Source organism: Parasteatoda tepidariorum, chromosome 5, assembly GCF_982258835.1.
Source record: "Parasteatoda tepidariorum strain Cologne lab strain chromosome 5, Ptep-v5.0, whole genome shotgun sequence".
NCBI classification, from domain to species: Eukaryota; Metazoa; Arthropoda; class Arachnida; order Araneae; family Theridiidae; genus Parasteatoda; species Parasteatoda tepidariorum.
The window spans coordinates 107,728,697-107,746,751 of record NC_141759.1 but is presented as its reverse complement, the minus strand read 5'-3'; the positions used below and the strand labels follow the sequence as shown (position 1 = coordinate 107,746,751).

Below are 18,055 nucleotides of genomic sequence, written 5' to 3'. Positions count from 1 at the left end.
GACCCTGTGTCTTTTTATTAGTTTATTTAGACACAAACATGACATAGAAAAGGTAAAGGTAGATATTGGGGAAAACTCCCGCAAAGAGAAAGCTGCCGTTCTCTTAAACATGAAAACATCATCAGCTCTGCCAAAGCTCTCGTAACAGTACGCGCATGCGCGGACATGCCGCCCGCCATTGCAATGTGAAACATTCAATATTTTGACATAATAAGCACAATTGACTGGAAGTTCTACAAAACACAATTTTCTACAATTTGCAAACTAACATAATACAAACATTGGAATTGCATAGTATATAAAGTAAACAATTAGCATAGCAAGAAACAATATATAAAGATGAATTAGGAATTGTTAAGAGTTTTGTTTCATTCTTCTAAAGGCAGTACACATAATTTGGATATTGGTCGTTTAAATATGCCAGTTTTTGTCCTGACGTCTACAACACGAATGTTATTATCCTTACCAGGATAAGTTTGTATAATGCGACCTAAAATCCATTTAGAAGTGGGTACATTTTCCTCCTTTAAGATAACCATATTCCCAATTTTTACATTTTGTTTAGAAAACATCCACTTAGTGCGTTGTTGCAAAGTACTTAAATAAGATTTATGCCAATGTTTCCAAATCAACTGTATTGCCTTCGTAGTTTTCTGCCATAAATTTAATCTGTTTTCAGAGATATTTACTAGAGTAGGTTCTACAATTGAAGTAAGAGATCTTCCTACAAGAAAATGTCCCGGTGTTAAAATGTTTAGATCCTCTATATCAGAGGAGAGAGGAGTCAAGGGACGTGAGTTGAGCATTGCTTCAACCTGAACTAATACAGTAAAGAATTCTTCATAGGTAAAATTAGAGTTGCTTACAACACGTTTAAGGTAATATTTGATGGATTTCACTCCCGCTTCCCACAATCCACCGAAATTTGGGGCTCTAGGAGGAATGAATTTCCATTCAATGTTCTCTTCCGAGAAAATTTAGTAAAAGTTTCTTGTTTAAGCATTTTGTTACGAAATTCTCGTAGTTCTTTATTTGCGCCAACGAAATTGGTCGCATTATCCGAAAAGATTTTTGAACATTTTCCTCGCCTTGCTATAAAGCGCTTAATTGTTGCAATCATTGACTCTGAAGTGAGATCCGATAGAATTTCCAAATGGATCGCCTTAGTTACTAGACAAATAAATATACAAACATAAATTTTGGCTAGAGGACCCTTCCTTTGGTTTTTATTTTTAATGAAAAAGGGGCCGCATAGATCAATCCCAACAGAATTAAATGTGAAATCTGGATTAATTCTTTCTTTTGGAAGGTCACCCATTTTTTGATTACATATTTGAGGTTTTGCCTTAAAACATGTAAAACAGTCATGTGTTAGTTTTCTACACAAATTTCGACCGTTTAAAGGCCAATACCTTTGTCTTAATTGAAATAGCAAGGCCTGAGGTCCAGAATGCAGATATTTTTCATGATAGTATTGAATGATCAATTTTGTCAACTTACAGTTAGAGGGTAACAAGATTGGATGTTTACTACTATAACTTAAAGAAGAATTAATAATACCTTCTTGATCTATAAAAGGGGACAAACCTTTAATCTTACTGGATGTAGGAACAGTAGCATTTTTAAGGAGACATTTGATGTCATCTTTAAATTCAACCCCTTGAGTTTCCTTGATTAAGAACATCTCTGCATGCCTTAAGTCATCCGAGGTTAAAGGTCCTATTACTTTATTCCCAGGGTGTTTACAGTTATTGGAGAACCTGAAAAGATAACTAAGAACACGCACAATTTTAATGAACTTATTACTAATTTGAAATAATGTATTCAATAAGCTGGAAGAGTTAGTAATGGATAGAGTTATATTTGAGTCACTAGGTGTTTCCTTGTGTTGCACATAGTCCTTTTTCATTTCACAAAGATAGTCTTGTTCAGGAACATCAACATTGTCTTCAGTGATTATTAAGTCAGTGTTTGTTAAGAAATCAGGTCCCTTGAACCACATGGAATTCTCTATAATGGACTGGACACTAGCACCTCTAGACAAGAGATCAGCGGGATTGTTCTTACTTGAACAATGATGCCAAGAAGATGAATCTGTGAGTCTCTTAATTTCTGAAACACGATTTGCCACGAACTGCTTCCATCGCTTGGTGGAGCCTCTAATCCAATAAACAACAATTTTCGAATCAGTCCAGAAGTAAACTGCAGATGGAGTTTTCTTATCCAGAATGTGTTTTATCTTATTAGTAAGCCTTGCACTTAGTAATGCTCCAAGAAGCTCTAATCTCAGTAAAGTTATGTCCTTTATCGGAGCTACTCGGCTCTTGGAAGCTATGAGGTTGACTTCTACTTCCTGTTCTCTTCTTACTCGTAAATAAACTGCAGCGCCATATGCTGACTTGCTGGCGTCGGAGAAGGCGTGTATTTCTACGACTGCTTCTTGATTTGTGCAGCCTAGAATCTTTCTTGGCATTTTCAATTCTGCTAAAATCGGTAGTTCTTTACACCATTTTAGTCATTGTTTGTGAACATCAGGTGGTAACTGGCCATCCCACGGTACCTTCTTCATCCACAGCTCTTGAAATAAACATTTGACACGAATGGTAAATGGTGTTAACATTCCTAACGGATCAAAAATTTTACCAACTGCTTGTAAGAGGCGACGCTTCGAGTTTTCAGGAGAGGAAATAAATTCCAGGAGACCCTTTACTTCCAAGGTAAGGCAATCCTCTTCTGTTTTCCACGCCATTCCTAACACCTTCGTCAAATTACTCCCCAAGCTAATGGTTGCATATTCCTCTTGAATATCGAAACCTTCTTCCTTCCAGCATTTCTTTAGAGTTATATCATTCGTAACCCATTTTCGGAGAGTCATTCTTGCTTCAGACATAATTTTCTTAGCATTCAGAGAAACTGTAAGAGCTTCTTGCAAGGTATCTTCGCCTGAGATGAAATCATCAACATAAATGTAATGGTCAAGTAGTTGAACAGTTTTCGGATATTCATCTCTAAACCCCTCAATGTGGTGTTTGATCGTGGCTGATAACAGAAATGGTGAAGCGTTCACTCCAAAAAGAACGCGCTTAAACTTAAATGGTTTTAAATTCCTAAGTGATTTGTAATCTTCATTAAACCACAGAAAGCGAACTGCATCGCAATTCTTTTCAGCAAGGGATATTTGTAAAAAAGCCTTCTCAATATCAGATGTAAAGGCTATTTCATTTAGTCTAAACTGGACTAAAATGTCAAACAGAAGGGGGTTTAAATTTGGGCCAGGCCATAAACAGTCATTGAGTGATAACTCGTTACTATCATGTGAGCTTGCGTCAAACGCTATACGAACTTTTGTTGTGAGTTTATCCTCCTTGCAAACAGCATGGTGAGGTAGATAATAAATGGGCTTATTTGAAATAGGTTCGTTTCCTTTTACTGGCTCTATAATACCCTGATTTAAATAATCCTTAATAATTTCAGAATATTGAATATACAATTCAGGATTTCGAAAAAACTTTCTTTGTAACCTCTCTAAACGTTGTTTTGCAATATTAAAATTATCCTTTAGTTCTTTATTATCCCTTTTCCAAGGTAATTGAACCTCGTAACGATTGTCAATAAACCTGACAGTTTTGTCGAAAATTGCTTGCGCCTTATCTTCTTCCGAAAGTTTTGGATCTTCGTGTTTAATGCCGATAGCTTCTAACTCCCAAAATTGTTTTATATTATTGTTTAATTCTTCAAAATCCCGAATTAAATGACACTGAGCATGAACATTAGACGGCATTACTTCATCAAGAACACCTGTTGGTATCCACCCAAAAACAGAATCTTGCAAAATAAGTTTATCATTAACCTTATGTGAAGTTTGTTTTAAAATCTTATAGAACAGTTCTGCCCCAATTAAAGCATGAATTTTTCCTGGTTTAAAAAATGTAGGGTCAGCAAAATCTATAAAAGGAGGCAATTCAATATTTGATACATCTAATTGAGTTGATGGAATAAACCCAGTAATTTTAGGAACAATCAAAAATTCTAAACTTTCTTTGAAAGTTTCCTCTGCATTGGAAATAACAGTATTAGTTTTATTTTTTATATTATGAGTAGCTCCATTTAATCCCATTACAGGTACGTTAATCGTTTGTCTTATCAAACTTAATTTATCAGCACATTCATTCATCAAAATATTTACATTACTCCCGCTATCTAAAACAGCGCGCAATTTGTAGCGCATCCCGTAAGAATCCTTAATGAAAATATAACACGTACTTAATAATACAGATTTTTTCTCTTTCATTACATTACTCGACTTTCTTCAAAAAGAATACTTCAATTTAATCGCCTTCCTTTCGGATTAACTACGTCATCATTTGTTCTTGCATGCGTATTAAAGTTTCAAATTAGGAAAATTAAGGAAGATCAACCGAATTGTTATGAAATGTTGAATTCTCTATACGTAGATGATTTGTATTACGGTGCTAAAACTTTTCAGGATGCGTATCAATTATCTTCATCGGCAATTGAAATATTACGCGCCGCCGGATTTAATTTAAGGAAATTAAAAACTAATTGTATGGAACTAAATGAACTATGGCGTAAAAACGGATATGAGGAAAACACTGATTTTGGGCAAGGAGCAGGTTTTTTAAGATTAAAGTGGGATCCTATTGAAGATAAAATTAAATTAGATTTAAAGGATTTAAGGTATTCCTTGGAATCAGGAAACACCAAAAGCAAAGTGTTGAGAATTATTTCTAAAATTTTTGATCCATGTGGATTCATTAGTCCATTTGTAGTTAGAGCTAAAATAATTATGCAGGAAATTTGGGAGCGAGGTTTAAAGTGGGACGAAGCGATTTGGTAAAGAAATGGAAAAAATGGTGTTCTGAAATTACAGATTTGGACAAATATGTTATAATAGAACGAAAACTATGTTCAACGGCGGATATTAGTGGTGTTTCTCTTCACATATTTGTTGACGCAAGTCCTAAGGCTTACGGAGCCGTGGCGTACCTTCGTTATACAACAATTGAAGGACATATTGAAGTTAATGCAATGCAAGGTTGCTCCATTAAAAACTTTGACTTTGGCTAGATTGGAACTGATGGCAGCTCTCGTCGGTGCTAGATTAGGGAAATATTTACAAAACGATTTTTCCTAATTTCACTCAACAAATATACTATTGGAGTGACTCTAAAATTGTTCTCCACTGGATAAAGGGATCTTCAAAGCTTTGGAAACCATTTGTGTCTAATAGAGTGGCAGAAGTGCAGACACTTTCAGAGTGTTGGAACCATTGCAGCGGTGCGGAAAATCCTGCTGATTTCATCACAGGAGGAGAATCTGCAGTTAAAATCGCGTCGAGTTCCCTATGGTGGTCAGGACCGGTTTGGTTGTCCCTTCCGGTCAACTTGTGGCCTGTAGTAGATTTTAGCAACCATCCTGATGACAATTATAGTGATGTGGTCAAGAAAGAACAAAGAGCTGTTGTGGTGAACTCAAAACAAGACATTTCTCTTACAAAGTTTATTGATGTCAACAAATACAGCAATCTTACTAGACTTTTGAGAGTGACAGCTTCGGTGCCCATAATGCCAAGCCAGATTCTTCGAAGTTGAAAGGACCTATTAGTGCTTCAGAATGCTTTGCATTCCTGGATTAAAACTCTAGCATTACGAGAGTGAAATCCTCTCTCAAAATACTTTGAGTAAACATTCACGAATCAATTTTAAACTTAATGATCTTTTATTTTTGCAGTTCTCAAACGATGATATGAAAACAAAACATCCTGTCCTTCTAATGATAAATTTGTTGAATTAGTTATATTAGATGCTCATGTTAAAATAGGTCATTTAGGTGTAGATTCTACGTTAACTCACTTAAGAGAACAATATTGGATAATCAAAGGTAAACAATTTGTCAAAAAGGTTTAGAGAAACTGTTTAATATGCAGACGTTATAAAGTAAAACCAGGTGCTCAAGTGGTAGCTTCGTTACCACCTGACAGAATTGAAGAACAACCTCCTTTTGATGTTTCTGGTGTAGATTTTGCAGGACCTTTTTTTGTTACTGACTCTAATAATAAGTGTTATTTGTTAATTTTTATCTGTGCAGTTACTAGAGCTGTGCATTTAGAGCTAGTTATTAATATGAATACTGATTCTTTTTTATTGGGATTTAGAAGATTTGTTTCTCGTAGAGGATTGTGTTCGATTTTGTATTCAGATAATGCAAAAGCCTTTAAAAAGGCAAATAGTGAACTAAAAAAATGGTGGAATCAAATTAATGATCCTCAGGTAAAAAATATGTTTGCATCTAAAAATATTGTTTGGAAATTTATTGTAGAAAGAAGTCCATGGTGGGGAGGTTTCTGGGAACGACAGATGCGTACAGTTAAAACTTGTTTGAAGAAAATTATTAGTAAATTTTCTCTAACTCTTAAAGAATTAGAAACTGTCTTTTTGGAAATTGAAGCCATGATAAATTCGAAGCCTATTTCGTATCTATATAACGAACCCTCAGAACCTTCTCCTCTTACACCGTCTCATTTTTTAGTTGGTAAAAGATTAATGTCTTTACTTGTTGTTAAGTATAAACCTAATGATTTGATTGTAAATAGAGATTCATTAACTAAAATGTATAAATACCAAACACTATTGGACCATTTCTGGAATCGGTGGAGGAAGGAATATTTACTGCATCTAAGATCTGCTTATATTTCTTTACCACCATGTAAGATAACATCATTTGAGGTAAATGATATTGTTTTAATCAATGATGAGCGTTATCCCAGAAATATGTGGATGCTGGAAAGAATTTTGGAAGTGTATCAGGGGCGAGATGGGAACATTCGTTCACTTTTGATAAAAACCCCTAAAGGAGATATAAGACGCTCAGTTCAACTTGTAAGTAATTTAGAAATTAAGCCTTAAACAAAATGTTTATTGCAATGTGTAAAATATATATATTTTGATAATATGCATATAACGTCGTTGCCGAGTGGAAGGATTAAAACAGGTCTTAGGTCGGGAAGGAGGGTACAAAATTTATTTATTAATTATTAGACAACAGCAGTCATGAGAGTGAGTAAAAGTGTAAAAAGTGCACATGAAAAGTTGCGCTCCTTGGTTATATGTTAGGGAAAATCTTGCAAAGTAAAATCCGTGAAATGTCCTAATTTAGGAAAAGAGGGAACTCTTAGTAGTTGCTATTGGTTTATAAAATAGATCGAATGTTTCCCACACAGAGCAAAGGGAAAAATGTCCTGCTTTTAATTAAATGCATACTTGAGCCAAAAATAAATTTAAGAACAGGATGTGGCTCTTAAAAGTGTGAGAAAGTATTTCGATTAGAATAGTTAATTAGGATGAAGTTTTATAGCAAAGAAACTAACATAAAAAGATTAATTGAAGCTTTTATGTTACATGCATATGTTATAATTGTTTGTTTTATATTGTTATTTTAATTATTGAACATTCATTTAATTATTATTATTGCAAATTTCTGCTAAAGATAAATTTTTAATTTTATATTTTTTGGTATTTTATATTTTTTCAAATTTATGGTAAGTGAGCTCAAAAGAGTTCAGGTGGGGAGTGTTACAAATTTTTGCCTGACCAGAAGAGGGCGTTGAAATCACTCACTCATTATAATTCTGGAAAACACTTATGTGGCAGGCAATAGATTGAATTGGATGGCTCATTGGAGAGCCCCATTTCGTATCCTATATTTTTATTGTTACCATTATTAAATTATGGTTCCTTTAATTAATGCACCCATTCACCACTGAATCACGTTCTGCAACAGCCTCTAAGCGTACTGGAGTATCATTGAAACATCAATTCCGTATCCCTAAAGTGAAAGAAAAAATAGACCGTTTTATTAAAAACTGTGTTCCTTGCATTTTAATAAATCGAAAGTGTGGAAAACAAGGACTATTACATCCTATCGAAAAAGAATCCATTCCTCTGCACACTTAACATATTGATCATTTGGGACCATTGCCTACCACAAACAAGAATTATAAATACATATTTGCAGTTATAGACGCTTTCACAAAGTTTTGCTGATTATACCCAACAGAAAGTACAGATGCTACTGAAGTTATTTCAAAATTAGAGTCTCAAAAATATGTTTTAGGCAATCCATAACGAATTATTTCTGATGGGGGATCTGCATTTACTTCCAAACAGTTCCTTGAGTATTGCAGTGCTGAACAAATAGAACACTACCCTGTAACTACTGGTTTACCGAGAGCAAATGGACAAATAGAAAATTTAAATTCTATCATAATTTCGGTAATCTCCAAATTATCAATAGGAGATCCAAACAAATCGTACACTTACGTAAAAGACGTTCAGAAAATCATTAATTCTACTTTTCAACGAAGCATTAATACTATTCCTTTTTAACTGTTATTTGGTACTGCTTTTAAAACAAAACGAGATCTGAAAATTACAAATATGCTGAATGAGGAAATTCAAGCCGTCTTCGTTAACAGCCGTGGCGAGTTACGGAATTAAGCCTAACTACAAACACAGAAAGTCCAAGATGAAAACAAACGAACTTACAATCTTCGACGAAAACTATCCTTCAAAATTAACGCCCCCCAGGGGCACACTCTTGTGTGACGGGCGCGGCGCACCCGGGGCCCCGAGCTGGACCTGAGCATTTTTCCATTTCTCTCTTGCGACGGTCCTATTTTGAGTTTCCGACTTTTCATCAAATATTATATTGACCTAGTGAACGAATTTTATTTCATTCCATTCAAAAACACTGTATATTATTTACAGACTATAGATCTTCAGATTTCTGTATGTTTTTTACTGTTTTTGTCGATTTTCCTGATTTATGATGTTTCACCTATTTATTTTAAGTAACCAATTTCCCCCTAAAGTAAACAGACTAACAACGTTAGCTTTTGCTGACCAGCACGTTTGCCGTGTGCTGCGTCTCGTAAGGTGGAAAGGGGGAGTCTGGAGCTACCTGTCTGCTCTCTCATACGAGTGTGGCGCCCAAGGGGGCATTTTCATCTCGGAGTTGGTCGACTGCGTACTCTTTGGCCCCTGCTTCACTGTAGACGAGTGGAAGGAGGTTAGGTCCCCCTCCCTTTCAATCGGCTGGTAGGGCATGCGTAGCACCCTGCTAGGGACTACGTGCTGCATCAGGAGAGTGCCCCTGAACTGTGATAGTTTTGGCGGATCCACGCTCCCCTGTTGTAGTGCTATACCTGGAGCTACCCTGAACAGAACACCGAGGCTGAGCTTTTCAGAGCCGGTGCTTCTTTTCCCCTTGTTGGGCTCGATGGTGGGCATGGGAGTGTCCAGATGAACGTTTTTATGAGCTATGGAGTTACCCAAAGATTCTGCACACAGTATAGCAAATACATCTAAATTTGATCTATCCAAGTGTCCCAACTACGACCCAGCAAAATCCAGATTTCTAGTTCTTAATTCTAAAGACAAAAAACTTAGTACTGTTTCACCATTCATTATTCAAAAATTCTTAGAATCCCAAATCGGAAACCCTAAAAATGTTCGTCAATTGCCGTCAGGTGATTTACTAGTTGAAACCAATTCTAATAAGCAAACCATGTCACTTCTACAATCACGTAAAATAGATAATAAATCTATAACTGTTACTCCTCACAATACCCTCAACATATCAAAAGGTGTCATTACAGTTCAATCATTACAATATCTCCCAATCAGCGAGATTATTGAAGGTCTTTCTGATCAATCAGTTGTTGATGCACGCCATATAACCATTAAGAGAGGCAAAGATATAATTACTACTCAACATTTAATATTAACTTTCAATTCCGCCACTCTACCAACTGACATTAAAGTAGGCTTTATTTTATTACAAAGTACGACCATATGTTCCTAACCCTCTTCGATGCTTTAAGTGTCAGAAGTTTGGCCATTCGACTAATCACTGCAGAGGTAAAGAAACCTGTTCTCGCTGCAGTGAATTTGGACATACATTTCAAACTTGCACCCGGCCTGAAAAATGTACCAACTGTTCAGAACCTCACTCCGCCAACTCCCGACTCTGTCAAAAATGGAAAACGGAAAAAAAAATCATCAACATCAAAGTTAATCAAAATCTGACATACACTGAAGCTAAAGCTAAGTTCTTAAGTTCACAACCAAGACCTAATATTTCATATTCTGCAGCATTATCCAATAGTAAACCGAAGATATCCATAGGTATTCAGTATGACGCAGCTGATACCGAACCAAATAATACAAATTTCAAAGTACTATTGCCTAAACCAACAGCAAGCTCAACTAATAAAGAGCATTCTCAATCATCATTAAAATCTCAGAACTCTGGAAAATCTGTTATCTCTCGTACAACCCCTTCACAAACCTCTACAGAAAAACAAAAATATCTGAAACTGACACCACAATTGGTAACTGCGTTACAACAAAAACTTACCCAATCTCCACTAGTGACTAAACACAAATATATACCAAAGAGCAGACAAAATAAATTTCATAAGAATAGGCCAAAACAATCAAAAGACAAAGAACAGGAATACTTACAATCAGATGCAATGAGCACAGACGAAAACACTGCAGATGAAATTTCAGATACACAAATGCAAACAGATAAAGGGTTGGAAACACCACCCAATCTCTGTCCAAAAAATACTAAATCTAAAAATCGGAAGCAATAAATGGCTAAAATAATATCTTGGAATTGTAGGAGTTACAACACTAATAAACCTGACGTTATAGATATAATAAATAAGTTGTCTCCGTGTTGCATTTGCTTACAGGAAACATCACTAAAACCTATTCATCGAACTAAATTACACGGATATAACGTCATCAGGAAGGATAATATAGGCAATAGTAAAGCTTCAGGTGGAGTCATGATCATGACTTCCTGCATGTATCCCTCTAGTATGGTTTCACTAAATACCTCTTTGCAGGCAGTTGCTGTCCGCCTTAGTATTCAATATTTATTGACAGTATGCTGCATCTATCTCCCACCTCGATATGATGTATCTGAAGCAGATCTTGATGAACTTATTGCACAACTCCCACAACCTTTCATTATAATGGGAGATTTTAATGGCCATAATCCCATCTGGGGTAGTTCGGACACAAATAGTAGAGGAATCTTAATTGAAAAACTTATCAACAATCATTTACTCAGTCTTCTCAATTCTGGTGAGAATACCTATTTTCACGCCCCTTCACAATCATATCATGCCATAGATTTAGCAATTTGCAGCTCATCTCAATATCCATATTGGTCATTTTTGGCTCATGATAACCTTTTTAATAGTGATCACTTCCCTTTAATACTAACTTATACAGGCAGCAGTAACTTTCAAAGTTCCCGCATGCCACGGCTTAAAATGAGCACTATGAACTGGAACAAATTTAAATTCATTGTAACAATAACTGAAAATTTGATAAATCAAACTAATATAAATGACGCGGTAGAACATGTCACATCGAATATACTTGAAGCAGCGAAACACTGCACAAAGATGACATCAACTAAGCTTCCAAAACATCTTAAACCTTGGTGGAATCAAAACTGTTATCAAGCACAGAAAGAACAAAAAAAACAATGGCAGATCTTTCGTAGACACCCAACCAAAGACAATCTAATTGCATTTAAAAAAGCTCGGTCTATAGCCCGAAGAGTTCGAAGAAATGCTCAAAGAGCCTCGTGGAAAAATTATGTCTCCTCAATAAACTGTAATACACCATCAATTGAAATCTGGAAAAAAATTAAAACTATATCCGGTAAATATTGTGAACACATCATACCTATTCTCAAAGTTAATAATACACATATCTCTCATATCCCTGATATTGCAAATGCTCCGGCTGCTGCTTTCTCTGAAATCTCAAGCGCTTCAAATTATAAAGAACCTTTCGCCACGTTTAAGAGAAATATGGAAAGAATTAAATTGACGCCAAAAGACGACACAGATTGTAACTATAACCGGCCATTTACAATAAATGAACTCCAATATGTTTTAAAAAACACCCGTCCTTCAGCACCTGGACCAGATGAAATTCATTATTCAATGCTACAAAACCTGCCCGATAGAGCTTTAGTGCTTCTACTTCAATTATATAATCGTATCTGGACAGAGAGAATTTTTCCACAGAATTGGTCAACAGCATATGTTATCCCCATTTTAAAACCTGGCAAGAATCCCGAAGAAACAACAAGCTATAGACCAATAGCCTTAACTAGCTGTCTTTGTAAACTTTTTGAAAAGATGGTGAACAAACGTTTAATATTTTTACTTGTATCGCGAAATAAATTTTCTCCGTATCAAAGTGGTTTTCGTGGAGGCCGCAGCACCTCTGACAATTTACTAAAACTTGAAACCGATATCCGTCACAGCTTTCTTAAAAATCAACATTTTGTTTCAATATTTTTTGACATGGAGAAAGCATATGACAGGACATGGAGATATGGAATCTTGCGTGATTTAATCAATTGTGACATAGGTGGTAACTTATTTTATTTTATCAAAAACTTTTTATCAAATAGGATATTTAGAGTTAAACTTAATTCAACTTTATCAGATGTTTTTCCCCAGGAGCAGGGTGTTCCTCAGGGAAGTGTTTTAAGTGTGACACTTTTCATTTTGAAAATTAACGAAATTTTAAATCAACTTCCCCCCACTGTCTATGGCGAACTGTTTGTAGACGATTTTAGAATTTCATGCCGATCTGTCAATATGTCTCTCATTGAACGACAACTACAAATAGCTGTAAATAAAATTTTAAAATGGGCAAATGAAAACGGTTTTACATTTTCTCCACATAAAACTCATTGTGTTCATTTCTGTCGTAAACGTGGTATGCATCTTCATCCTGAGATAACTCTTAATAATAACGTGATTCCTGTTCTAGCAGAAACCAAGTATCTAGGCATGATTTTCGATGAAAAGCTTACATTCAAACCACACATATTTTATATTAAAAGAAAATGTTCTCAATCACTTAACATTCTTAAGGTCCTCACAAACTGCTCATGGGGGGCTGACATGGACGCAATGCTTAAAATATACCGCTCCGTTATCCGTTCCAAACTTGACTATGGTATTTCTGTATACTCATCAGCCCGCCAATCTGTATTAAAATATCTGGATACCATCCATCATCAAGGACTAAGAATTTCGTCAGGTGCATTCAGGACTTCACCAGTTGAGAGTCTGTATGTGTTATGTTCTGAATCTTCTCTGCATTTTCGTCGATATAAGTTATCTCTGGACTATTATTTTAAAATAAAAGCGAATCCTCTTCATCCACTTTACTCTTGTGTTTGCCATCCACAACTTGTTATTCACTTCTCTTCACGCCCGTCTTACATTAAGAATCATTTACAATAAGAATCACCAACATTTTATGTGAACTTAACATTTTAAATTTTGAGGTTTTTACTTACACAGACGCTATCCCACCATGGGTTGACTTTACAGCTTGTGTTTTAAACGTTTTTAATAATTTGAAAAAATCCGAGACAAACCCAACAGTTTTTACCCAAAGATTTTACGAACATCGTCATCAATATATGGATTTTACGCCTATTTACACAGATGGATCGAAACATGATAACCATGTTGGTTGCGGTGTTGCTTACGAAAGTTTTAATATGTCTGAAAAATTTCTTCACGAAACTTCAATTTTCACTGCTGAATGTTATGCTATTTTGCTAGCGCTTAATTTTATTTCAGACCAAACTAAAAATAAATGGATAATTTATACTGACTCTCGTAGCTTTATATCTAGTGTTCCTTACATTGGAAAAAACCCCATAATTCAAAAAATACAAAACCACTTTATGCAATTGCAAGTCCGAGGGTTCAACATATATTTTTGTTGGATACCCTCACACGTCGGCATTCTTGGAAATGACCGTGCTGATATCATAGCTAAAACTACTCAAAACTTAAGCAGTAATCTCTTGACATGTTTGGACCTCAAACACATTTGTAAATCTTCAGTTCATCAAGCCTGGAAAAATCATTGGAATAGACAAAATAATAATAAATTACATGAAATTTATCCTAATCTTGATAATTGTAAGACATTAACTGTTGATCGCAAAACCCAGACTTTAATAAACAGACTACGTATCGGGCATACTCGTTTTACGCATATGCATTTACTGGTAGCCGAACCTGCACCCAGCTGTACTCTAAGTCAAGTTGACGTTTCAATTAAACATATATTAACTAACTGCAGACGATTCAAATATTTGAGGAAGAAACTTTTCGGCAGATTTTATCCCAATCTTTCATCCCTACTTAGTGACCCTATACATCACAATTTGATCAAGTTCATCAAAACAATAGGACTGTATTCACTAATATAAGAAAAAGTGCTTTCTGGCTCTTGTGCCATTAAACTTTAACTAACCAACCAACCAACCTTCAAAATTAACGATCTAGTGGCAATAAAACGTACACAATTTGGACCAGGATTGAAACTGAAGCCGAAATACATAGCTTATTATTATATAATAGACCTTATACGATAACAGAAATTAAACCTAATGATACTTTTGATGTCGAAAAATGTGCTTTTTTTGATGGACCTTCAAAGACTAGTACATGTGCAGAATACATAAAACATTGGTCAGATGATATTACTTAAAATGACATTTTCTTCAAAACTCTTTAGAACATTTTTATTTTTCCCAGAGATTTATTATTTTTATTTTGAAAATTATTTCTTTAATATTTTGATTATTAATATGTCTTTTGAAATCTTTCTCAGATGATGTACAAGTATTTTAGAATGTAAAATGATATTTAGCTATTATGTAAGTATTTTTTTTATATGCCCACCTGAGGGCAGGTGCTTCTTGTCGGATGGCCAATGTGGGAATCCAACCTCCACTGCAGCAGCGCCACCCCACTTTTGTAACACTTCAGCCAAAACGCTCTGTTTTATATCTATTGTTATTTTTTATTGCATTTATCAATTACAAAAGCGTAGTTATTTCAGTTATACCTGACGTCAACCTACACACATATATGTTTAAATATAAAAGTATTGCCGATAAACTCGTGCAAAATATGTCATTATTAAAAACACTACAGTGCGTCTAATAATTTGATCTAATTATTTCATTCTAATAATATAATACTTGATATTTAATATATATACAGCGGCCTAGGCCAATAGGCCCATACGCCAAATACAATGAATCATTTAAAAGGTCAACAGACCCTTATATAAATAAAATACAAAAATTATATGTGTATATACAATACAAAACTTATTAACCCTCATATAAATAGAATACAAAAATTATATATATATATAATACAAAAATTGTGAACCCTGAGACAACCAGTAAAAACTGAGTGAGCTGTGAGCCAGAGCTGGTGGAACCCTTAATACAAGACAAAAAATCTAACAATTCACCAAAAACAGCCGTAAATACAGCTCATAAAACCGCCAAAAGGTGAAAGGATAAAATGACATAAATGAATATAGTGCTAAAATTGAAAAGTTAAAACTAAGACAAAATCACAGATGTATACACTTGCCAATAGGGCATTGAAAGGATCCAGCCAATCAAGCCAGCTTGAATCCTGCTGGTGGAACCAAAATAGTGAGGGTGAAGTAGTAACAGGTAGTTAAAATGAAGAACAACAAGTAAAGCAGAGTAAATTCAATTAAAGTACAAAAAAACAGAGGACAAAATACCAATAGATACTAAAAGGTAAGAGTTAAAAGGGGTGTATAACAATCTAAAAACCATGTATAAAATACAATCGCAATGCAAAATACCAAATGTATTAAAATCCAAAGGTTGTAAACAAACCTAAAGCATGTATAAAATGCAAAGTCAAGTTAAAAGTCAAATTAAAACACTAAAATGGCAATGTGGTCCAAAAAAAGTTTTGGCAAGGTGGTTAAATTAAGCAGGTTAAAATTTTAGTTATTGTCAATTTTGTTTATTAATTCCATTTGTTCCTCAAGAGTAGTTTTAATGATAATCTTGATAATTTCTCTACAAACCTTGTCTGCAAAAATTTGTTGGTCTGTTTTTTGGAAGAAATAATTTTTTCGGAGTGTTCGGTACCGATCACAATAATATAAAAGATGCTCTATGGTTTGTCTTTGGTTACAGTTAGAGCAAGTATCTGATTTATTAAAAAATTTGTTTTGGTGTACTCCGAACACTCCGTGCCCCGTTAGAAATTGGTTAAAATAGAAATTAGTTTGCAACCTTGTAGTTGACGGGGTCTTAATGAATTTAAATGTATGCCTGCCTTTCTCAGAATTTTCCCAATTGGTTTTCCACCTTGCCATTAAATATTGTTTGATTTCGGTTTTAGCTTGTTTGGGGGTCTTCAGAACCTGGAGATCCACACTGTCAGAACCAATGGCTTCCTTTGCTGCCCTGTCTGCCTCCTCATTGCCCTGGATCCCCACATGTGCTTTTACCCAGTTCAAAATAGTGTTCTTATTCCAAATTTTTTTTTGATCTCTTCTATGAGTTTGGAACTGGGTTCTGGGTCAGCCAGGGCCTGGAGGGATGATAGTGAGTCTGAAAAAATCGTTGCATGTGTAATATCATGTTGACGTAGCCATATCAGGGCAGACTTGATTGCCAAAAGCTCTGCAATAAATATGTTGGTGTTATCAGTGACTCTGGTGGAGGCTTTGAAAATCGTGATACCGTTGTTCTTAACTATCATTGCGTGTGAAGTCCTGAATTTATTCGGATAATCTGCCTCCATCCGAGAGCCATCAGTGTAGATCTCCACTCCCTGATCTTTAGGGCTGCTATATCCCCAGGGCAAAGCAATGTAATCTGAAGGATGCCCTAGGGCTGGTTTCTCGGAATGTATGTTATGATCAAGATCAATTGGTAGAGTATAATTTATGTCCTCGAGTCTCCAGCCCCACTTCACCCTTTTGCAAAAGATGTCCTCCACGATTTTCAAACCAATTGGCATAACACCCGCCAGTATCTGGATTGCCTCTGTGCTCGTTGTAGCATAGGCCTTCGTGATGGTTAAGAGTGGTATTCGCTGGATACTGTTTAATTTTTCGTTAATTCTCCTAGTATTTCTGTACCAGACACTGGCGGCGTAAAGTATAATTCTTTCACTTGCCTGGAGATATATGCGTTTCAACAATTGTGGTCTGAGACCCCATGTAACTCTGGCGACTCTCCTAATTCCCTGATTAAAACCTGTAATTCTGTCTCTAATATCATTTAAGTGTGGAATCCATGTCAGACCTGGATCGAGGGTCACCCCTAAGTATCTCATCGTACTTACATTTTTAATATTGTTTGTATCATCCGGTCTAAATTTAATACAGGGGAGTCTTCCCATCTTTTTTTTATTTTTTGGAAATGTAATAAGTTGAGTTTTTTCTTTCGAAAAATTTAATTTGTTGTTCTCGGCCCAGTCTGACATGTGGGATAGAATATGAGTCGCCAGTTTATCAAATTTATAGAAAATTGGACCACTTACCAACAGTAAAATATCATCTGCAAATGCAATGATATTGAAATCATCATGGTTAAAATCAATAAATTGGCTAAAATTTATATTACGAACTAAATTAAAAATGTCATTAACCAAGATCAACCACAAAATGGGTCCAAGCGACGAGCCCTGTGGTACACCAATGTTTAAGTTACTTTCTACTAGAGTATCGCCGTTATCTCCTAAAAATTTAGCCTTTCTATCCTTTAGGAAGCTAAAGACACAACCGGCCAAATTGTCGGGCAATGCCAATTTGTTTATTGCGTTCTTCAGGATTGTCCAATCTGCACGGTTGAACGCATTCTCGATGTCCAGAGCCACCCCAATGGTATGCTTATTCTCTGATTTTTTTCACAGATGATATCAACAACTTTTTTAAGCGCCTCGTCCGTTCCCCTCCCAGCCCTGAAGCCATATTGATTGTCATTGATGAGGTTTCTTTTCTCAAGATGATATGTTAATCTTTTTGTAAGCATTTTATCTAATATTTTTCCCCAGACGGCTAGGAGCGAGATTGGACGGTAATTGTTTGGCAAGTTTAAATTTCTGTTTGAT

The 18,055-nt window shown here is 35.4% G+C and overlaps 3 protein-coding genes across 3 annotated transcripts; 1 reads left to right on the top strand and 2 right to left on the bottom strand.

Annotated features, from left to right (window-relative positions):
- Positions 1 to 368: 368 nt before the first annotated feature.
- On the bottom strand, positions 369 to 2,473 carry LOC139426681 (uncharacterized). Its single transcript, XM_087162952.1, has 2 exons — positions 1,561 to 2,473; positions 369 to 964 (listed from the first exon to the last, which is right to left on the bottom strand). The coding sequence occupies exons 1-2, from the start codon at positions 2,471 to 2,473 to the stop codon at positions 369 to 371; spliced, it is 1,509 nt and encodes a 502-aa protein (XP_087019078.1).
- Positions 2,474 to 2,515: 42 nt separating this feature from the next.
- Positions 2,516 to 4,228, bottom strand: LOC147809960 (uncharacterized). The gene has a single exon (XM_087162951.1). It carries the CDS (start codon positions 4,226 to 4,228, stop codon positions 2,516 to 2,518), a length of 1,713 nt encoding a protein of 570 aa, XP_087019077.1.
- Positions 4,229 to 6,143: 1,915 nt separating this feature from the next.
- LOC147809959 (uncharacterized) lies at positions 6,144 to 6,926 on the top strand. Its single transcript, XM_087162949.1, has one exon. It carries the CDS (start codon positions 6,144 to 6,146, stop codon positions 6,924 to 6,926), a length of 783 nt encoding a protein of 260 aa, XP_087019075.1.
- Positions 6,927 to 18,055: the final 11,129 nt, after the last annotated feature.

What these genes read in the sequence shown, in the direction of transcription:
- LOC139426681 (XM_087162952.1), bottom strand. Translation starts at nt 2,473, where the DNA reads ATGCCAAGAAAGATTCTAGGCTGCACAAATCAAGAAGCAGTCGTAGAA. An exon ending in CCCTTTTATAGATCAAGAAG is followed by an intron (nt 965 to 1,560) that starts GTATTATTAATT and finishes TTTTCTCGGAAG; the next exon opens with AGAACATTGAATGGAAATTC.
- LOC147809960 (XM_087162951.1), bottom strand. Translation starts at nt 4,228, where the DNA reads ATGCGCTACAAATTGCGCGCTGTTTTAGATAGCGGGAGTAATGTAAAT.
- LOC147809959 (XM_087162949.1), top strand. Translation starts at nt 6,144, where the DNA reads ATGAATACTGATTCTTTTTTATTGGGATTTAGAAGATTTGTTTCTCGT.